Source organism: Cygnus atratus, chromosome 8 (genome assembly GCF_013377495.2).
Source record: "Cygnus atratus isolate AKBS03 ecotype Queensland, Australia chromosome 8, CAtr_DNAZoo_HiC_assembly, whole genome shotgun sequence".
Lineage (NCBI taxonomy): Eukaryota > Metazoa > Chordata > Aves > Anseriformes > Anatidae > Cygnus > Cygnus atratus.
Window position 1 is genome coordinate 29,595,676 of NC_066369.1, and position 23,384 is coordinate 29,619,059.

General features: G+C 42.3%; 1 protein-coding gene across 5 annotated transcripts in view; it reads left to right on the top strand.

Annotated features, from left to right (window-relative positions):
* NFIA (nuclear factor I A) overlaps positions 1-23,384 on the top strand; it is a 244,299-nt gene that overhangs the window by 117,719 nt on the left and 103,196 nt on the right. For all 5 annotated transcript variants that reach the window (XM_035564481.2, XM_050712197.1, XM_035564482.2 and 2 more), the window contains exon 3: positions 17,072-17,137. In XM_035564481.2, coding sequence (XP_035420374.1) covers positions 17,072-17,137 — 66 coding nt within the window. The remainder of the gene's footprint in view (positions 1-17,071; positions 17,138-23,384) is intronic.

Genomic DNA, 23,384 nt, shown 5'->3' on the forward strand with positions numbered 1-23,384 from the left:
TAGTTAAATAAGCAGATCTAAAGGGTGTAAGGTTCCCAGATCCTTTGTAATATCCACACACAGCCCATTTTATATCTTCTACCAGTACATTCCGAATCACTTTTCTGATTTTATTGAAGAAAATGTCTGGAATTTTGATAGGAAGGACTTGAAAAAGATAGTCGAATCTGGATAAAATATTCATAGATATAAGAAGTTCTAGTACCAGGAAAAGGCTGCTGCGTGCCTTCATGACTGTTCTTCTAATTTCGTAATTTCTGTTTTCCCTGTTTTCTGTGCTGTTTGTTTAAATAAACTCTACTGGTTCTGTCTTTCACACATCATTGCTTTTTGCTTCAAAGGCTCCTTTTAATAACTCATTCTTTGGTTTAATTTTCTTTTGAACATGAATTGGGCTTCACCAAACACTCTGTATACAGCTCACACCCACAGATGCTGAGAGCAGGGTTGATTCAGTGTACATGTAATTGTGTACGGAGTTACTCTTTGCTGGGCTGGCCGATAGAGTTAAGTTTTCAAACTAGTTTCCATCATAGCTCTTTATTTTACCAATCCCATGTTTGGGGCTGCAACTTTTCCTCCCTCTTTGTGAAGAACAGACCACACTCCGATTTTGTACAAAATCTTTTCCACCATATGTTTTTAGTAATTGTATAGTAGGGAAAAATCACTTTTCCCTTGTCAGACATTTCTAGTAACACTTTTTTTGTAAAGGCCTTCGTCAGAAGTCAGAAGTGGCTGAAATTTGAGACTATTCATAGAAATAGTCCTTTGAGGAGGTTAAGTTTGAGAAAGAAAATAGAAAATATGGTTAAACTGTGATTGAAAAATCACTCCTGAGCGTGTTCCTAGGAGCCGTGCCCTGTGCTAACAGCAGTCTTTGTGTTTGTGGCGCTGGGCAGGAGTCCGAGCGCTCACCCAGGAGCAGCGGAGGCCGCGTGCTGCCCGTGCAGGACGGCTTGCAGAGGGTGCTGGGCATCGGCCAGCACAGTGCGAGCCTGGCTTTGGCTGCGTTACGTGTCTGCTGCTGCACCTGCGCCCTTCGGTGGGCCGTGGCTGTGAATAGAGTATAGACAGAGTGGTCACACGGTACTCGGCGTGGCTGTTTCCCAGTTTTTCATTTGCTTTTTAGGTTTTTATACCTTGTATGCCATCAAATACATGTCTCTTGCTGCTGTTCCTCATTTCTTGCACTGGACCTGCACTGTACAAACTACCATTGGTGGCAACTTCGTGGTGGGGAAGACAGAGGAAGAAAATCACGTTAAAAATGCACATTTTGACACTCGGTAGGCAGAGGCAAATCGGGGCATAGAGAGGAGGTGGGGGAACCACAGGCAATCCCAAAAGACCGGGAGCAGTGCTCTGGGATGATGAGGTCATTGCAGCACGTCAGGACTTGGGGCCAGGTAACTGAGGCACCTGGGTGATGATGGGAATTAGTAATAGTCTTTGTGTCATTAATAATTTCTGTTTTCCAAAGGCTTTGCAGGCTATGGGAATAAGTGGTTAAGTAAAAGGTAATGCTGGTTCTTTTCAGTGTTCCCAGGGTCTGTAATGGGACCGGCCCGAGGCCCTATAAATAGCTTAGAACATTTTCATCTGTAACATTTGGTGTAAATTGTAACTTTCAGAAACTTATCTTTTATGTGGCACAGTTTGCTTTTATGTTCCTACTGTCTAATCTTATCTTCCCATGTGCTGAAATATAAAAATTCATTGCAATTATCTTTCCTATAGTAAGATATCAAGGAGTTGGTACATTGTAAGGGGACCGAGTCGAAGTACAATCAACACACATTTTTTGGGTCTAAAAATATCGGTGCTTCAAAGGTCGGCTAAATGATAAATCCTGTCCTGAGTGTATATATAATACATACGAATGCACACTATAAATTTGTTTTATAGATTTTCATTGAAGCGCTTCACAGGCTGATGATAATTTCAAAACGCTGTGAGTTTATCTGAGGTCGCTGGTACAGCGTGCGAGGAGGCAGCGAGGCGTCGGGAAGGGCTGCAGGACAAGCCGCACGTAGGCGGAGGGGTTGCAGCCCTTTCGGCCGAGGGGGAGGCAGCGGCTTGCCAGCATTTGGCTCTTTGAACATGGCAAAAACCCATCAGGCTTTTTCTCTAAGAAGTCAGCCAGACAGCAGCAGCCTTCTCCCGTGGCCAAAGTCACTCCTGTGGGTTTCAATGGGAACGGGCCCTCGTGTCGCGCTATTGACTTCTCCTTTGTTCAGCTGCGGGAGCGCGGGGTGAGCGAGTCGGAGCGCAGCTGCTGGAAGTTGTGCTGCCACGGGGAAGCTGGAACGCAATCCGTGCGGGCAGCGGGATCCGCAGGCACCGGGAGCCAGCAGCGTTTCGAGCAGAGAGCGGGCAGAAATTCTTCCAGAAGGACTCGCCATCGCACGTCCCCCCATGCTCTTTTTCTTTCCATGGGAAAGGAGGGGTTGGACCAAGGCATTGTAAATAATACAACAAACCAGAGGCATTTTTAGATGCTCTAACGCTAAACTGGATTTTCTCTAACATACATCCTGTACTCCTCTCGGGATGGTATAATTTATATAAGTTAGTGCTCTTGGTATGTCTTTATTAGGAGTAGGAGCAACAGTCAAAAAAGAGGTAGCGGTCAAGGAAGCTGAAGGACTCTCATCTCTTTCTCAAAATAATAAGTATTTTTAAGTAGACCCAGTGTTTCTTCTACCGGACTAAATAAAGCATTCCAGAATAAAACAAACACGTCTTCCCATTTAGGCTTTCATTGCACAAGTCCTGTTGAAATTCATACTAAGAGGGCTTGAGAATTTCCCTCCCATAGACGATCCCAGTGTTCGGCATTGTGTCCTGCCCGCCTCGCGCTCGGGGACAAACACAGCTGGGTGCTCAGGTCTGTGCTCGCCGGAGCTACGGGGAGAGCTGCCGGTGGTGGGAGCTCATCAAATGGAAACGTCTCACGTGCATTGTCTGCGTGACTGTGAGAAGCACGTCTGGTTTTAACTACACTTTCTGAAGTGTTACAGGCAATACAGTTGCTCTTTTCACTGGATATTGCTTACTTTTCTTCGGGATCACAAATATTTGAATACAATTATTCAGTCAGCTGGACATCTTTTTCCTCCCATTTCTGCTCAAACAGTAGTAGAATTTGGTGTTGATTTAAAAGACTGTCTGCCTTAAAGCAGATTGCAGAGTTTGCACACTGTGAATTGTAATTAAAGTGTAAGGGGTGCTTATTATGTCAACAACTGGCATGAGAACCCCCGAGCAGCAGGTGACCCCAAACATGTGACGTTTGTGACAGCTAGGATCCTTCTTTCACTGGTTTAGCAATCTGAAAGACCAAATTGAAAGAAGCCCAGAGGCTGTATATTTCATTAAGTCCCAAGGGAAGTGTGGGATACAGCTTCCTTCTGCTTTGCTGGGACGTAGCCAAAAACTTTCTAGAGGCTCTGTTTTTGACAGAGGCTTGCTGAAGGGGGGGGGAAAAACCTTCCACCAATCACCCATAGGACCATAAATTTGACATTTCCCACAGTTTCTTTGAGGCACTGATGTTGCTGTGTCAGCAGTATGTCCCAAATCTTGTGTTGTATTGTTTGAAAAGGAACAGTCAAACTTTCAGGGGAGCTGAAATGTTTTTCTTCATTGTCCAACAGCTCCTCTGCTGCAAAACCACAAAGGATTATAAAACACACCTCTCAAACCGAGGGCTGCTTTTATCCAAAGTAGGTGCCGCGCACATTCACAGAGCCTACATCGTTTTCTGAGGCAGCAGAACACAGACGCTAACATTTCATCCGCGTTACAAAGCAGGCAGTAGAATATCATTTATAGACACATCAGACCCAATTGCAGCATTGATAAGGAAAGGAGCCTTATGAAAATACTGCGCTAAATTTAGCTCCAGCGTAATTCCAGTTGGGTTATGTAAAGAATAAGCTCAGCCCAAAGACTGAATTATGGGTCGTAGCGCAGCCTGTAATTTATTTTAAAATAATCCTAAATTCCGTGTTGGACAAATTCTTCATCCTCAGCCCCTGCGCCGCATCCCTCCGGTCCTCTGTGAGCGGCCTGCGGTGCAGCCAGCAACCCTGGGGGCGGCCGGCCTTCCCTCAGCCGCTGCTCCACGCTGGGAAGACTTCTCATCTGCGTCACTGAGTTCAACTGAGTTCTTTCCAAAAGGTTTTAAGCAGGAAAATGGCGAATACTGTGCTCATTGTGTTGCTGCATGTTTTCTTGCCCTCACACAGGGATCTCTCTGCCTTTCTATCCCACTGTACTGCAGCGTTTCCTCTCAGCTCTTTCACGTGCCTTCTGATTCTAGATACTTCCCTTTCTGTGAAAGCACCTTATCCCATGACAGGAGAGGGCATTTTTGTCCTCCTTGAGTCAGTTTGCATATATATGTTTTCAGTTAGTCTCAGAAGGAAGAAGGGTTTAGGATTCTTGACTCCTGAACACGATCGTCGTCAGTTCTGCCACTGATCTAGTAAGTAGCTCCAGTCAAGTTACTTAACCTATTGAGTCATGCTCCCTCTAGATACTACAGTAGCTAATATTTTATGAAGAAAATAGATCAAGTTAGATAAAGATAAAATAGCTTTAATAGTACTTCTATTTCAAAGGGGTATTTTGAGAATTAATGTTGACGAAATTCTTTGATCTTGGATGAAAGATGCTTTAGAAATGTAAAATATCTTTGTTATTTGTCATCTTTGGCTGTGCAATTTTTCTCAGAAATTAAATTTTCGAAAACGCGCGGAAGGTTTCAGTGTAGCTCTGATTGTTCAATTTTTTTTAGAAGAGTTTCAGAAAAAGTGACAGGGTTGTTTATGATTACACATAGTACAATATGTTAGTTTAGATGCGAGCAATCCGGAGTTGTTAATGTAACTTCCCGTGGCACTCCTGAATTTGGCTCCATAGTTTGATGCTATAAATAATAAAATAACCAAAATGCTGAGATTGTGAAAGTAGTTTCTGAGCCCTTTCTGCATAGTTTCCCTCATATAAAACCGTGTGCTGTTACCAATCGCACAGGATTGCATCATTATTTCTAACCCTACATGCAGCGCGTGGTCAGACTGCCACCGACACAGAGCTGGGTCCCAAGAATTACTTGAGCAGAATCTCAGCTCGGGCCGCAGCAGATGTCTTTGCATTTTCTTTCAGTGCAAAATGGTAAAGACCTGCAAACAACCTCTGCCCTGCCAGAAAACAAATGTACGAAAATACTGTTAAAAATGGCAGAGGAAATAGTTGTAAGTCAATGAGGTGGTTACGTTTGGTCTATTTTTAATTTTTGGACAACTGCTTTATTTCTTTTGAGCGGTCAGCTTCTAAGTGAACCCTTTTCCAAATGTAACATTGTACCTTTAACTTTTTGGAAGGTTTGTTTCTGAGAAAACATTAATAATATTTTTATCTGGGAACAGTTAGCTTTTTAGTCCATCTGAAGTTTTCAGCCTCTATAACGTACTGCTTGCTAAAAGGCACACTCAACAATGCATTAAGTGCAATAGAATATTCCTTTGCAGGATTCCCTTTGTTGCAGACATTATTTATGACATTTTAGTCAATATTTGCATGGCAGACTGTCCAAAATTATTTTGTTTTAGGCACATCACTGATAACTGGACCCATATTCTTTATCATTCTTTTACATTCATTAGTCACTCTGTAGTGTTTTTAACATTTTAAAACACTCATGCAATTCAAAGGAAAATAGATTTCAGCCAAAACGCCTTCAAAATTATCTTTTTTCCTTTGAGTTATTCAGCGATTTTTAACACTTCGTATGTTTGATGTTTTTTTCTTTAGTCTCAGCAAGGCAAAGTTTTTGCAGGCTTTGACTACACTAAAGATAGGATTTTGATAGAAAAAATGTGAGGTAAACTGAACTTAATGTGAAAATGTTATCAGACATGGTGTAAGGTGTAGCCAGCCAAAAAAACTGGCTATTTGCCTTCTGTGTAAAAGGTAATTTAAAAAAAAAAATTACAACAAAACTAATTAGCAGATATTCTAATGCAAGAAAATGTTGCTGTTAGTAAAGTTTCTTCAATATGCCAGAAAGCAGATGGTGGCAATGGAATAGCGTTTTCTTTTGCCAGCTTTTCTATATGCTTTCTAAACCTGCAAGAGCTTTTGCTATTCAGTATTCAAATTTCTGACACTCTATGATCTTTTTCATCTTAAAACAGAAATAGAAACTGAAACTTAAAAATGTAATCAAGTCAAGCTGTCTGTTCATTGGATCATAACCATGGCTTTAAAAGTTTGATTAAAATTTTGTCTACACAGTGTAGTTACAGGTTCTGAGAGCTCTGGGCTTTTCTGTTTTTAATTTTCTCCCTCAAAATTCAGTTTTTCAGCACTGGGACCAAGTGAACAAGGATTTTAGGTGGTATTTTCAGAGTCAACACTTCCATCTTAATCTTTTTCAGTGTGTGTGTGGAGGAGGGAATCCTACCTTTTATATCTATATACCGTATTCTTTCATATATTTGTAATGATCCACCGTCCTTTGAGATGGAGATACAGTTCCATTTCTCCATTATTTATGGCCGTTGTACCTTAGATTTTGCTGTAACTCAGTGTGGTATCAAGCCTGCAGGATGTTACTTCTCTCTGAGTTTTAACTTTATCTTCTACTTGCGTGGCTTACAAATACAGGAGAAACACAGAACAAGTAGGCTGCCTACCAAAAGGCTGCTTTTTTTCTGCCCGAGTCTGTGTTGTTGATGCCAACATGATACTGATGCAACAAAACACGTCCTGATTTTTATGGTAATTCTCTGTTCTTCTTTGCAGTCTGCAATATTGTGAGAGTAGAAACATATCCATGGAGCAGCAATCAGTGGCAATTCTTTGTGGGCAAAATCCTATGACTTTTCAGTTGGAGAAAGGCTTTGGGTTGATGGCAATATTTCTGCAATTATTTTCAGAAACAAGGCAAGAGAGGGCAAGGTGGGTAGGGAGGAAAGGGAGCTATCAAGCAGTTTTTTCTGCTGTATAATTTTATATATACGGATGTTTTTTTGCCAGCAGTTTAATTTTGCATAAAGCTTAAGAAAACCTGAAATGGAAATTTTTCACATGCCACGTTGAACTCCTCAGAGTGCACAAAACAAGGAAAAGACATCTGCCAGAAAAAAATAAAACAATAAAAAATAAAAATTGGCCACTATAACCAAATATGTACTTAGCAGGGGCTGAAATGGGAGCCAAGAGGAAAGGTGTCAGGTACATCAAAATGAAAGAGGGTTGTGAAAACGGAGCAGCTAGTGTAGATCCATAATAAAAAATAAATGCATGAACTCTGTTCAGATTGCCCCTTCTGTAACTTGGTATTCATGCTATTGACAAAAACTCCATGAAATATTAGTTCACCCTTTCATTATTACTTAAATAATCACACATATTTTTATTATCAACATTATTTTTCCTTGCGTGAAACAGAATAATCCTTAATAGGAAAAATGGGCCAATTTCTCCAGGAGTTAGCTTTTTTTAAGTATTTTTTATTCTGTTTGAGGTATGGATTCTTACTTAAATTTTATGGTTAAGAGTAGGAAAACGTTACACCTGTCCTTTAGGAGAACGAGGAGAGGGAGAGGTTGACGGAGGAGGAGGTTGTTGACGGAGGAGGAGGTTGGGGGTTTTGCCCAGTGTGTTTATTTGGTGAGGGTTTTTCTTTGTTTTTGCCGGCTGATGAAGTCTTGGACGGCTCCGGCAGTGGAGAGAACTTAGCAAGAGGCACAGGCTGAAATATGTGAATGCTCTGATGGTCTCCAGAAACAGCTAGTTTATTAGTGTGATGTTGAAAAGGCGAGCCTCGGAAAGCAGGTTCAGAAGGCTCCGCTCATTGTCAGGAGTACTTTTATTTGGCCTTTTGATGGAGGGCAGGTTTGGACAATTCTTTATTCCTGCCCGCTATGGAAAATCTGGACAGCCTCCTTGGTCGTGACCTTGCAGCAGTGCGCGTCGTGGCCCAGGGAGAGGCACCGCACCGCGCTACTGCCCGGGCAGCGAGGATAAAGGATGAGGATGGGCACTGCAGAGAATAGCCTGGGAATATGCATCTCCCTGCCTCGGGTCCCATAAGGATGAGTTTGTCACAATAAATAAATAGCAAGAGGGTGGGGGGGGATAAAGATTAATTGGGTGACTGTACTACAGCCAATGGAGTCTCACCATATGGTGGACATAATCCTGCTTTGCTAATGTTAGTTTACTCACCAGTGTAAAATTGCACAAAAGCAGAGCTGGAGACTTTTACCAAAGCGACCAGATCTGCTCATCACTCAGTTTCATCTTCACTTGCCTTTGTACGTGATGTAAGGCATTGCAAAAACTGCAATTTAGCCACCTTAACTATTGCTGTTGTTATTGAGTTAGAATCTACTCCAGAGAGAAATGCAGAAACAATTTCTTATTCCTCAAAATATCCAGAAAAAAAATGCAAGAGAAAGATAACCCGAGAGTGACTGGAAATATCCCTTCTAGGTGACTTTGGATTCACTCTAGCAAGTAATTTTCTAGATAATGTAGTTGAAGGCTTTCTAAGCCAGCGTTGCCGTTGCCATTGTAATGGCTGTATCGGTGGGAATGATACTTTATTATCAGCAGCGGCGGCTTGATTGCTCGGCTCCTGGCTTTTTACTCCTTTTGGTAACTGTGCTTCTGAAGGTAAATCACTTAACCTCTATGTGCCTCCTTCATCCCTTCGTAAAGCGGGCACAGTAATGCTCACCTTTCCCACAGAGGTATTGTAAAGTTTAGTTTAATGTTAATAAGATGTTTTAATTTCCAGGATAAAAGGATGTTCTATAAATACACATTAGAAGTAATAATACTTTTAATGTATACCATTATTTTATAACAGTGCTTTTCTAGTTTTAGAAATTTTTTATTGGTTTGCAATTATTACAGAATCCGTTTTTGTTAATTAAAGATTGACATTCGGGCAAAATTCGTTGAATTGTTCTATAAATTCCGTTCTGCGTGCGCTGCGCATGCCCAGAGCCGTGCTCACCTGCACTTTGGGATCATCAGTACGGCCCTTCGGCTTTTAAAACAACTCTTCGATGCATGTGCTCAGAAGTTTGATGGCTCCTAAATAGAATGGTTCAAATATTTCAAAGCACTTGAGATTCGTATAGTGTGAAGCAATTTAAAATTATTGTACTGCAATTAATTTTAAATAACTGAGCACTGCATATGTCTAGAAACCCATACAGATCCAAATGGAAGCTCTCTAAAAATTGAAATGATTCAATAAATTTAAATCACTCTGAAGAAATGGATGTAAGTACTGTAAATCATTTTGTGAGGGGGATAGGCAAATTTTGTAGAACTGAATCTGAGGGTAGAGACTCTAATTAGATTTTTTATTTTGGGGTTTATGATGGTGAAATGTAGGTTAATTTATATTTCCTAGGGATATGAGGGCAGCTCTTGTTGATCCATATGGTTCCTTGTAGCTCTTACATAGGCTGCTTTTTTTTTTTTTTCATTTCCCAAGATTACAGAAACTTAGCAATCCAACTTTGCACATATTTTTTTTCCATTACAAATATCTTTCCCTCCAAATCTGTATAAAAAGACATGAGAAAAATATTGGTCCACAGCTAGAAATGCCAAGTGTATTTTTAAATGCAGCTAAAAAAGTACTGCAGAATTAAACGTTGTACAGCATGGAAGCTAACATTTTGTGGAGCTGGGCTGCTCAATGAATATGAATTTCCATCAGCCTAAGCCACCGGCTCAGGTAGGGCCTGTATCTGCAGATACCAACGCGGATTACTGTCTGATGGTGCTCTGTGAGCCTACAGCATGCTCCCGCTCCTTTCCCCACAGGCGTATTAGAAGGATGCTATCTGATGGAGGAAGGCTGGTGAAAATACTGACGCGAGACCTATCGAGAGCGGTGCCGTTGGCTGTAGATCAGCTCCAGGAGAACGGGCGCGTGGGATCCTCCACCCCGGCTCTCGCTGTAGGGCTTCGGTTCCTCCCGAGCACCAGAGCCAGGAAGTGGGGCCGCGCACGGCCCTCGCCAGGCCCTTCCATCCCACCGCTCCCCTGCCACCTGCGGAGGGTCGGGACGACGCGGCCTCGCTCCTGGCACGCGCGCTTTCCCCGGGGACGTTCCCTCGCCATGGCCTGGCCACCGGCCTCACGGGTTGGCCAAGGCCCGTGGCGGCCAGGGGGCCGCTCCGACGGCCCCTGTCACTGCCGGCAGGGAGGAACATTTTGCGTGGGGTTTGCTCCAGGGCTGGTGGGCTCCTCGGGGCCGAGGAAGCACGGAACGCGAGAGGGGCCCCTCTTCAGGGTCTTCCTTAAGGCCTTACCTTACTTTTAGACAGTTGTCATTATCTTTGTCTAAAGGTCATGGCTAAATTGAATAAAAGGAAAGCTGTGTGTTCCTGTCGATGCACAATGGCAGTATTGACTTTCCTAATCCAGTTTGCTGAGGGGTGAGAGAATTAAATTAGATATCTAAGCACAGAAATTGAGAGCCTTTGAAAACAAAGATAAGGAGACAGCCTGTATTTTCCTTTTCCTGGGAGCTCTGGGCTCAAGATTTTGCAGGTGTGTCATCTGATCCATGGCTTGCATCGATCAAAACTGTGCCAATGCATATTTAATTAGCAAGGGGACCCTGGATGCATTATGGCCATCATCCCTATATTGAATGGACTGTCAGACTTTCTGAATGCCTCCCCACCCCCCCGCTTCGTTGTTTGGGGAGCTTCTGCATTTTGTCTGAGCAGCTAAAAGTTTCTTTGTTTTTAGCTGGTGATGCATACAGCACCACTGAGGAGAATACAAACAAGTAAAGTCCTAAAGTGTTTATTTTGTCTAGGAAAAAGGGCTGAACCAATTTGAATCCTCTGGGTAACGGATTTTTGTATCTCTTGGAATTAAAAAAACAGAGTCGCATGATGTTTACTTTAAGAATATTTTATTATAACAAATAAAATCTGTGCTGTGGGATTTCTTAAGGAAGCCTTTGATGACAATTTGAATTAAGTCAAAATTAACGTTTGCTACTGCAAAGGAATAAATAGAAAATGTTCCAGAAATGAATCAGTAAGCAGGAATCAAAGGCTGTAAACTGTTTTAAAAACAAACGTTTAGAAGTGAATCAAATACTTGTTTGTAATATCAAGGAACAAATATGGGAATACACAGATTCCCCGCATTCTAGGCTATCACACGATAGCAGTAAATCATTTATGGGCTAGTGAGAACAAAGAAAGTTGATTTAAAATGAAACCATTCTGATACAGCTCTTGGGTCTCATACCCTTCTGGTTAAGTTGCGTGCTTTTCTTCTTGCCGATGACGAGGGAGGTAACCCGAAATTTTCGCGTCCTGAGAAGTTAGCCCTGGAGTTGGGGAGATCTTTGTTTGCATCCACCTTGTTACAAAGCCGCCCCGGCAGACAGTGTTGCCTGATAAACAGATGTAATACACAAAGTCTGCTCACAATAAAGAGCAACAGACTGTGGGCACATGTTTTGGTCTCATTCAAACTCATCAGCATAGTCTAGCTAGCTGTTTTGTTGCTAGTCTACTTACGGGGTAGCTTAGTAGCGTCTTACTGGTGAAGTAACAAGGAGGTTTTTTGCCACAAAAGTTTTGTGGCAAGGGCTCATGGGAAAATCATTTGCATACATCTTGTTACAAAGGCTGACTACTTCCTGGCTTAGACAAAGTGTTGCCTGATAAACAGACTTAACACACAAATGTCTGTCTGGAATAAACAACAGCAAGCTTCGATTTACATTTCCATTATCAAAGATAATCTCTTTCCCAGTGTACAGGAATTAAGAGTCCTTGCCTGATAAAAAACCAGGCTGGCATGGCGGGGATTTTACCACTGCAGAACCCGTCTTCGTCAGCTGAGGGGCTGTGGCGTACTGTATTGGGGGGTATAAAAGAAAACTGGAAATCTGGTATGGATATATGTACGTGTGACGGTGAGGTGGATGATAATGAAGCACTTTGAACTCCCTATAAAAGTTGACTTGAAAGCGATGGCTAGAGTTAAACAGAGACCCAGGCCTTCCTTAAATGAAATAGTAGTAGCCACCAAAATAGCCATAAATAATAATTGTAGCATATATAGAGCAATGCATATGTGTTTACATTATAATGTGTAATGAAGGGAAAGTGAGTGTAAAAAGCCTCAGTCCTGTTGCTGGTTTCTGTTTGTAAATCCCTTAAGCTCACCACGTAAGGTTGTGTATAAAGGAGCATGATTTAGATTTTTTTAAACATATATAAATCTTTGGTAGAATCCATGCCCAAAATTATAGATGAAAAATTTATTGCATGAACACAACCCAGCCATATAAATATTTTATTACAAATAGGACTCTGAAACTTGAATAAAATATGTCAGTTTATTATACGGTATTTCCCCCCCTAAAACATGATATGAATGGAAAATTTAACTTGTGCACTTCCCCGGTGCGCCGAGGAGGTGCGGGGCTGGCAGAATCGGACAAGGAGCCCGCTCTCCTTGGCCGCAGAGCAGGCTCGGCATGGGCAGCGGCAGCGCCGGCTGTTTGTTTCGGCACGACGTGGCCATCGCCCGCGTGCCCGTCTGCTGGCGAGGGCTCGGCTTCGCTTGGGGCTGCCTCTTCCTGGGTCGGAATAATCTGTCACCCGGTGAGGCGCTTTGTCCAGCAGGCGACGAGGCTGGCCCCGGACTGCCACCCGAGGCTGGAGTCTGCAAAGCGCGGCGTGTCGAGGAAGTGCGAGTGTCCAAGAAAACGTCCCGTTTTTCCCAAGTCGCGTAGCCAAGGAGTAGTTTAACGCTGGGAAGTGCCATGACGCTCGGCGCGGGGTTTTTTTTTGCAGAGGAGCGTAACAGCTCTTCACCGTCTGTGTCGTGGTCTACGAAAAAGAACAACATTGTCAGTCTGTTGACATTGGTCCTGTCCACGGGCCAGACTTTCCTGGGAATGTTTTATTCTCTCCAAACAATGGAGCGCTCCCTTCCAGAGCAGCGAGCCTTGCCTCCACGCAGCCGTCGTGCAGCCGGGCTGTAACCCACTCCTGCTGCAGCCGAAAATTAAAATTACATCCTGAAAAGTCCCGAGCTTTGGCTGGGGCTGAAGGTCCCTGCCTGCGTGTGGCTGGAGGCCGTGCAGACCTAGGGCTCGGGCGCCACTGCCTTGATTGCACTGGGGAGCCAGAGAGGAACGGAAAATAGAGGTAGAGAGTGCTACTTCAGGAAAACTAGCCTGTTTTGTTGCTGTTTTCCTTTTTTTTTTTTTTTTTCCTTTACCCCTTAATCGTAGTTGATTCTTGGAAGTAGAGGGTAGAATTTCTTTGACATTATTTTCATTTCATGGTTGCGGCTGGTGCCAGGTCTGCTCGAGCTTCTCCTGGCCGGTAACCTGGACTCAAGTGTCCGTACTCGTGCTAACTCCAGCAAGTTGAGGGTTAAAAATCCCAACCACTAACTTTTCTTTAACTAAAAAAGCCCCCAAATAAAACCCATTGTGCTATTCAAGGTTAAGCTTCCTTAAATATAAAACTAGATTCCTGGGTGATTTTTTATTTTTTTTTAAATCAGCAATCTTAATAGTGGTTCCTCACTATAATATTTCCAACTCCATCTGAAATCATTTAAATCCTCCCCTTAATAACATGCACTTTATTGTAATATACAGATTCTTTGGCTTCCTACCAGCCTTAGCTTAAGGCACCAATGAAACTCGTTGCCGCAGGGGGCCATGGATTCAAGAGGGGCTCGCATCTACTGTATATTTTGTTTTGTATGTTTTCCAATGGCTCTAATTATTGCAGGTGGTAGAATTTAACTGGCGGTGTTGTTGCTAAAGAAAATAGGCATAAAGTGTATACTGTTTTGCAGAGTGGCTATCAAATATATAGAAAAGAGAAAATCAAATGAATTGTTAAACTGCTCTATAGTAAGTGATTTTATTGATTTAATGCAAATGCTTATGAAAACGATCTTCCATTTATATCAATTATGTATGGGCAAAAATTAATTTATTCCTCCGGTCACCTGTTTGGCTAACTGACTCAGCAGGACACGCTTTCCCCCTCCTGTTGTATCCCAGCCCGCAAAAGAATAAACATTCAGAAAACTGGAATTTTAAAGTTTCCATGTGCAAAACAACAAAAAAGCCCTGACAGGAGTTACTGCCAACTGCTGAAAAAGCAGAGAGCGAGCTGGGGAGGGTGAGCAAGACTCGTCCTAGGCAAGACTGTAAAATACAACGGCTCTGATTTTGCCAATCCCTTAACCATGTGGCGGCACATTTATATGTACCGGATCATCTGCGGCATCTGAATAAAATCAGGGAAGCAAAATTCTGCATATAAACATTTTGGCTAAGTGCCTTAACTCAGTCTTCTTATCTGGGGTTTCCACAAGATGCCACCTTGCATAACAATGCCGAGCGTACGCTTGCCCAGTGCACATTTTCGGTAGCCTTCCGTGCTCTCTGCCGCAGTGCATATTGTTTTTAATTCTGCCTCCTCCTGCTTTTTATTGCCCCATGCCTCTCTGCGAAGAATACTGCTGAAAGCTTTCGTTGTCTTTTTTTTTTAGAAATTAGTATTTAATTTCAGCAGAAGGGGTGGGCTGCAGGAAAACAGAATTTAGCAAAATGTATCACAGTAGCCAGGGTAATAAAAGAAGAAAGTTAAGATTCAGTGTGCAAACAAATGCCCTGTGGTCAGTAGAGGCTCCCTTTTGCGCCTAGTCCTGGTGTTGGAAAAGCAGCCCCGAGTGCAAACAAAAGTACTTTGTGTCTCAAAACCCAGGAGCAGTTCCCGACGTGCGCGCTGCTCACGGGCTGCCGAGCTTTGCTGGGCGAAGGTGCCAGGCAGGGGGCTGGAGAGCGTCAGCTCCAAGCCCGGCTCCGGCGTGTGCCACCGTGCCCTCGTCCCTCGTGCTGCTTCACCGGCTTCGGTACCATTTCGGGAGGAAAACAGGCTTTGAGTCCCATATTTGTGCAGCAACTTTTTCAAATGCATCAGTTGTTGTGGGATTGTAACCCTACTTGGAGCATAAAGCCCAAACGCTGATTGAGCTGGGGCTTCTCGAAGGAAAACAAAATCCTGGAGAGTAAGCGAAAGCCTCGTGCATGCCCTGTAAAATGAAATACATCGGATGTGGGTTTTGAATGTTAACTCAATATTTTACATTTCTGATATGTTACCTTTGTGGCTACCTTTGTGCCATCGGAAACGTGAAACTTCCTGCCAAAATCTAGTGTCCAGAATATAACAGCAGTGTGCCTCTGACCCGGTAGCCTATCTGCTGTCACTGATTTCAGCTTCGTTAAAGATAGCCCCAAAAATGAATATTTAAAACAAAATTGCAGAAGTAAATTATTTCATTGGATTTCATTGTAGAAATTTTTAAAAAATTGTAAAAGAGAGGAAACAGGCTCTGGACACATGGGGAAGCATACAAATTTTTAGCAGAACTTCATTTATTTTAAATAGAAATATCAGGATTTAAGCTTTTTTTGCGAAGTATTCTGAATATTCATATTTTGAAATTTATCAAAATCTGTTTTGCGAGCACATTTTTTTACATGTAGTTTTTAATTTATACAAGATTGTCCTCTAAGCTTCTGAATGATACCTAATGCATACAGTCAGCAGGTAAAAAAAAAATTTGAATATTTAAAATAGGCATTTTCTTTATAGTGCTCTGCGGTAATTAAAATCTTCATTTGCTTAAAAGCAAGGAACCTTTTTAAAGCAATAAATTAGCATTGCTTGACCCAAGGTCACTAGTAGTACTGCTTCTTCCAGCGCTATTAATACCTCAAAGAAAAAGAAGGGGTGGTGTTATCACTCTGTTGCAATAGAAGTAAGATTTTCAATTTAATCACAGTTAAGTGTCATGACCTTTTGATCTTGCATTGACTTCTCACTGAAATGTGGTCAAATTTCAGACAGCTAATTCTAAACTCTGCAAAGTCAAGGTGAAGTCAGAAAATAGGTTCGCCATGAATTGAGGTGTTTTTGATGCAGTAGCTAGCAAGTGGTTTCGTTTCCTAAGTTTTGTTTCACTGCAAAAAACTTTTTTTTATGGGCTCAATAAATTACAAAACAATTTCTGGAGGAAAAAAATGAACTTCTCTGTTTTTATGAATTGAAAAAACAGTAATTTGAATTTGCTGGTTTTATATATATTTTTTAAATTTATATATTTTTTTTCTCCCATAGGTAAAGACTCATTTTTTCCAGTTCTTAGTGTTAGAAATAATTAAGAAGGAAAACAGTATTTGACTAAAGCTTCTACTAAGAATAATTTTCAAAGTGAAGAGCAATCATCTTCACATAGAGTTAATAATGTGTAAAAAAAAGCAAAACATTCATATTTACACACATCCTTTTATAGGTCATTTTATTATTTCAGGCAAATATATTGTGTTCATTGGAGACTGTTAGCTGGGAGTTTGTAGGACCCATTATTTGTACAAGTTCTAAAGCAGTTCGTCGAGTGTCTGATCTCATTTATAGCACTGCAAATCAGGGTAATACCGTTCATTTCAGTGGTCTTGGAGCACCGTAACCACTGCGAAAGTATGGCAAAAATCATCTCTTCTATCAGTTTTGCAGATTTTGTTTCAGAACTGTGTAGACAACAATCTCCACGACTTTGTAGTGTTGCTTAGTTACCTTTATATGCAAGCTTCAAAATCTGTTTTGAGACTTTACTATGTGTTGGATTAAGGCTCTGGCTTGTATACAACATAGAGGCTGCATTATAAAAAACATGTAGGAGAGTAGTTTAAATATGCCTTCTCTAAAAAGAAGGATTCTCAAAGCTTAATTTATGCAAACACACACACCAAGCACTCTGTGTAGTGCCGTAAACAAGATTCCCTTTTTTTTCTAGCAAAAAATCTTACCTAGGCACGGGACTTTTGCATTATCATGTCCTGGTGCAACATTCTTGTCCTTAGTTTGTACTCTCAGCCTTTTGAGGAAGTCTGGCGCCTCTGATCTATTTTCCACAGCAGACCCTGTAATTTTTGGCTGTATTTTATGTTTTTCAGATTCAAGTCAATCTGAAAGTCCCAGCCAGCCAAGTGAAGCTGATATTAAGGACCAGCCAGAAAATGGTAAGTTCTTACCTGCTGCTCCTGCTTTGGGATATTAAAACAGCCCATATTTATTAAGAATTTTTCCTATGTCTAATATAAAAGGACTATTCAGAATAATTGACATGGGTTAGGTGCAGATAGGTTGTATACTCTCCTCATAGTTCAAATGCTGCTTTTTCACTAATCTAAGTAGCATTTGTTTCTCCAGTCCTGGAGAGAGACATTTTTTCCTTTAAAAATCATTTTAATTAGGGAGATGCCATTAAAGAGCCTGCTGTATGCAACCCTTATCCTTATTCCTCCGTAGCAAAGGCTTTCAATCCCTGGGCCGTGAGTCATGACCCCCTAGGGGTGTGTACTTCATCGCTTTCATTTTTATCTATGTGCTTTTAACTTCATTTTGTTTATTGATGCTCTCACATGACACACTGAAGTACCTAACTTTCGGTACGTGGCCAGCCATCATTTTAGAGTGTAGGATCTCAGACAGTCCCGTGAAACAAAATGGTTGCTTTGAAATATGTTTCTGCAGACCCATTCTCTGCTGCAGAAACCTGCTAAGCAAATCTGAGCAGCAACACTCCAAACATTACAGTTTCAGGGCAGGAATGCACACCTATGAACATACCAGCTGCTCAGGCAGGTACCCACTGCAGGAATGATACAGGTGCCACCAGCGTCGTCTGTATTAGCTATGAGTGTGCTTTAAAGGCTGTAGATACTAGGGGTAAGCAGCACCGGGAGGCTCGAGGATAGCTTGTCGCGCCGTTTTCTCTGTGTGTTTGCAGTAGTAGTGCTTCAGGTTGTAGGCGCTCGATCTTATTTGGAGGTAGCAGTGGGACTGTGAATTTGGGGAACACTAATATTCTGTGAATGGGGACAGCTTTAAATTAGAAGCAATAGCTTCTACTGAATCGATGGCTTCCATTGTAAAACAGCATGAAAAAAATAATAATAGCAAATTTATGTAGGGAATGTATGTGAAAGGATAGGCACGTGTGTGAGGGAACAGCTTCTTGTTCTTTTTATGTTTAAATAAGATAGAACTCAACAGGTTCTGTTCACCCATAGGCAACTCAGGTTTTCTTTACTACTACTTATAGTTAGGACTTAGAAGTATCGTCTCCCAAAGTGAAACTGAGCTAAGCAACTATTATTCATAGTTTTTCTTGACATTTTATTTGTAAACAGATTTATTTATTTTTTTATAAGACTTATATGTAGAAGGGAAATCCAGTGTTCTGGAGTGTACTGCTTATACACAGAAAAGAAGAACTTTGCTGAATGATTTGAGTCTCTGAAACCTGTCACCATTTTGGGGACACTTAAATCCACCTATTGTAGAACTATTTTATCTGTAATAATAGAGATGTGACTGCCTTTTCACAGAGCAACTATCTGCTTTTGCCTCAAATCTTCACAGAGCATCCCTACAGCTGTGTGAGTGGTGAGTGTGTGTTTTGAGGACTTTATTAGTAACCGGCCAAGCTGCGAGCTGAAATGAGGTTGAAGGGCTGCGTTCAGATCGGGACTGCATTTGGATCGGGGCTTAAGTGGCAGATAGAATTCACAGAAGAAGAGGTTCAGGTACATGAACACTTAAAAGCACGAGTGTATATTATAGGGCACAGGGCCAGCTGGGCTGGTAAGATTTTGGCTTTGGGGGATTCCTGTATTTTCCTCCCACTGAAATCTGAAAGATTTCGTGTTTTGATGGGTTTCGTACTGCTCATCTCTAAGTATACCATCTTAAAACATTTTTGTTGTTTTTGAAAGACAGTGCCTAATTTCTCTTATCAATCCTGTTCACAGAAATTCTAATTTGTAGCCAAAGGATTGCGAGGTTAAGAGAAGAACTGACTAAACTGTGATTTTTTTTCTGCCAATTCTTGGATTTTTTTGTGTGTGGAATATGTTGCCTATGTTTATTAAATCATATTTTAATTTAGAATGTATTAGGCACCAAGCATGTTATTATTTCATGTTTAGATAATATTCTTTCACAGCTATTAAACCACAGTTCTTCTTACCCTGCAGTTTCTCAGTCTTAAGGAAGCTCGTTACTCAACAACCACCACGAAAAGCAGCAATGTCAGTGTTTAATAATGTAAAATCTGTAAAAGCCTAGTGAAATGAAATGTCTCTGATTTGGAGCCTGAGTCTTCCTTGTAAAACAAGCTTTTAGTGAATTCTTGGAACTTCGCTGGTGACCTGTTAAAGGTACTTTTTTTTAATAAACAGGAAAAAGATTTTTCTTTTTCTCATTTTTACTAAAGGGTATTTTTTCCCACCACAGCAGAATCCTCCTAACTAATTACGCACCTTTTGCAGTGCCTGTGTGGGAGATTTTCTTTACAAATGCATCTAACGCAGGCTGTTGGCCCTAAAGGGGCTGCTCCCCCTGGGCAGACGCTGAGCTCATTCTCAGCACACACAGCCCCCAACTTGCAGTGTACCCAGCCTGTAGATCAACACAGATCTGCAGCTCTTATCTACTGAACGTGAGGATGAAAGCAAAACTGCAGGCTTTAGAAAATGAAAAACTGCACGCACAGAAACGGACACAATAAATCATATTAACTGCGTTGTTCTACACTTGCTGTAGACCCACTTCCACAGGGCCTGATCCAACTCCCTCTGGAGTCGATGGGAGTCTCATAATTGATTTTACCGAGAGTGGGAATGAGCCCACACAGGGAGGATTTTTTTTTTTAAATCAAAGAAAAATAGCATTATGAATAATCTTATTCCCACTGATGCTAACAGCAGAATGACCAGATTGAGGGCAGGTTTGGAATCATTCTGCATGTGTTTCTGTAAGGCACAAAAACGCATATCGATTAAGTACTACCTTTTACATGCATGCATTCCTTCATTTTAAAAAAATAAATCTTTAAAGGCCTTGTGAGGGTTATACAGCCTCTCTACTTGCCTGTTAATATCCTTTCTGTTCCACTCCATAAATTCTAGAGCTATTTATTATACACATATATTTTGCATACCTTGAGTAATGTAGGTTCAAAAGGGTCAACTATACAGCCCTGAAAAAGAAGGCCTCCTACTACAGATTTTAATTTATCATTTTAATTTGTATGTGTTATTTAGAAAAACCTGTATGTCTAACCTTCATTAAAGTGAAGTTCATGGGAAAAAAAGCTTTTATTTTTTAGAGCCACCCCTCTTTTCTAGCGGGCTTTACAGTTGCATTTTATGGAGCAGAATCATCTCGGAGAGAGAAGATGGTGACATCTTCTGCTCTCAGTGGTGGCTCTAACACAAACTTTAACCTGTACTTCGGCCTTCATTAAGCCAGAATCATTTTCAGGCACTTAACTGACCGCTACTGCAAGAATTTACAGAAATACTAAGAATTTTGTTTTTTCAAAAGAGAGAGGGAGAGAGAATTCAGCATGATGGTCATGAAAGGCAAGCATGCAGGCAAGACGAGGCTTATTCCTGCATGCTTGGTCCACGGTCCAGATGTCTTGTCCTGAAACTGGGGAGAAAGCTAACCTGTAAGCAGTGTGCATGGTGCTGCTGTCCCCCAGTCCTTTACCACAGAAAAGAGCTTCTCAGGGAGAGGAAGAAAACCCAGAACGTGTCTGTTTGTTACGTGGGTGAGGAAATTTGCAGGAGGGATGTTGAAAGAAGCACGCAACTTCATTTGAAAGGCAGGAGCGTGTTCAGATGTCCTGATATTTTGCTCAAATGAGTGTTTTTTTTTCTGACCAGCTGGGTGGAACACCCGCGTGGAAAATTCCCCACTTTTGTAGTTGCCTAATGGTATGTAAAAGCTTCATTTCAGTTGGCACCGCAAAGCGATTTTGCAATTCACCCAATCAAAAAAAAAAAAAAAAAAAAAAAGATTATTGATTTTAAGAGCTTGTTAAACGCACTGGTTCGGTGTTGATTTTTATAAACAAACTAGTTTTCAGCGAACTGAGGGTGACAAAATGGCTAGTCTGATGTAGTGAAGGGACTGCGTGCCTGGGGATCAGCAACAACTGAATTCCAGGCTCAGCACTGCCGTGGACTCTCTCTAGGGCTTTTATTCTTTCTTTCAGTCATGGAAACGGCTATCGGATAGGTTTTCTGTTTGTAAATGGGATTATTTTAAACTTTTGCAGGAAAACTTTTCAGTCTTTTTGTCTGCAAAGTGGGGATGGTTGTGATGCTAGCTTTCGGAGATTCACCGAGCATTGAAAGCCAAATCCTGCTCTACTTTGGCAGGAGTTTAACTCCGGAGAAAGGCAGAGCACAACCTGGTTAATAGCGGTGGTGCAGGGCCGTGATAGTGCTGCCAGACCTCCATCGGGCGAGGTGTGTGCTTGATGTGGTAGCACTGGAGGATCACTGACTGCAGCATGAAGGTAGGGGCGAAGCGTGCTGCTTAAAGCCGGGGAACGCCGTGTCACTTCTGCAGACAACTGATGGCTCTCGAGCATGTGTTCCCGCGATTCGATCACTCGAGTCGGTAGCACACCACTTTAATTGTAGATTAGCGAGTTCTTTTTAAAGAAGTTGATAAATTCTCCCGTTTCAAGTGAGCGAGACAGCAGTCATTATTACAGCTGATTACAAACGTGTGCCAAATTCATTGCTCAAACAAATTATATGGAGGGAGAGGCATTTATCTGAAAAATAAAAATGTTTAATGCCCAAACCAAATGCTTTTTGCTTTTAATGTATTCTTGCTGCTTTGAGCTGCAAGTACCTTAACAGCACTGCAGGAAATGAAAGGCACATTGTTCTTTGTAACATTAAAAAAAAAAAAAGAAAAAAGAAAAACAATGATGTACCGTAACTCACAGAACTCGTTTTTCAGCCCCGCAGTAATTACACTGGACTTGTAAATATCATCCGTGAATTCTTCGCTTAAGTAGGGCCGGACTGGGGCATAAAACCTTACCAAAAAAAAAAAAAAAGTTTTAAGTATATGCTTACTTTTTCATGCCTAAAAGCATAAAGGAAGGAATTCTGGTCCTCAAGCTCTGGGGGAAGGCAGGTTCCTCTCTTCCCCTGGCACGGCCAGTTGTGGCAGGCGAAACGCGGCTCGGGCTGCAGGGAAGGAGGGGGCTAGGTGGCTACGTGCAGCCTGGCAAAACGCAAAAGCAACTTGTGGAAGTACCTCTCTGCCTTAACTACCCCTCTGCAGAGTTCAGCCCCTTTCCGTGTGCTCTCTTTCAGGCCCCAGGCCTGGTGTTCTGGTTCTGTGCAGTGAGAGGGCTTCTGCCAGGGCACGTGGAGCCCGTCCGGCCCCTGGGCTGGGCACTCCATGCAAAACCGTGCAAAGTTGCTGTTCAAACCATCCTCTCAAGCTGCCACGGGCAGAAAACACAACTATTCTTTGTGGTTACCCCAACCACTCATCTGCATTATAAGTTAAATGGTAGCTGAGAGACCTCCAATTCCTTCTACAGCCACATTTGTAGCTAGGAGGAGCTTACTGCCTTCCGGGGCCATTCATTCCCTGTTCTCAGGCTATGCATCACCCCGATCCCCTCTAGCCCAGGTGGAGCACAGCTCGCCCTGTCTTCAAGTGCTGCAAAACTCGAGGTTTCTGTAGGTCATTGTGTCAGCCCCCAAATTTCCACCCGGGTAGGGCCGGGGCTTGAGCGGTTTGCTGAGCACAGGATGCTGAAGCCGGTCGTGTTAGAGGTGCCTTGTCTCAGGTGACTAGCATCCCTGAAGCACCTCATTTGCAGCAGGTAGCTCAGCCTCGCAGAGAAAGTTTTCCACCAGCTAGAGCTGCAAACAGGGTAGTGCAGTAATGGCAGCCTTTATTAGCGCTCTCCTTCATGGGATCATTTGCATCCGAATCTTATAAATGCAGGAAGACTCTCCTCTCTTGTTTACAGAGCAACACTGGAGAGTTATCACAGCCTGAGGGACTAATCTAAAATTAACTTCGCTTCAGAAAAAAAAGCTTTAAAAAAAAAGCCCTTAGCATTTTCAATAAGGAATCTCATAGCTGGCGACGAAGTCAGAGCTTCTGGTGATGTCAGCTTGTTTGCACCTTTGTAACATGCCAGGGCCAAATTCTGAGCGGATTTGCACCCTTGGAGATCACAGTGCCTGCCGGGAACAGCGGTGGGGAACTTTGTCCAGGCTCGAAAGCCCTGGCCGAGCAGGGGAGCCTCGGTGGGATTGGTCTCTCCTGCCTTGCCGCGGGCTGGACGGGGTCAGCCGTTCGCTCCGACCACTCACGCCAGCTGACGAAGGTCTGGTTAGGTCCAACCTGTATTTCGTCACCACGGGGAGATAC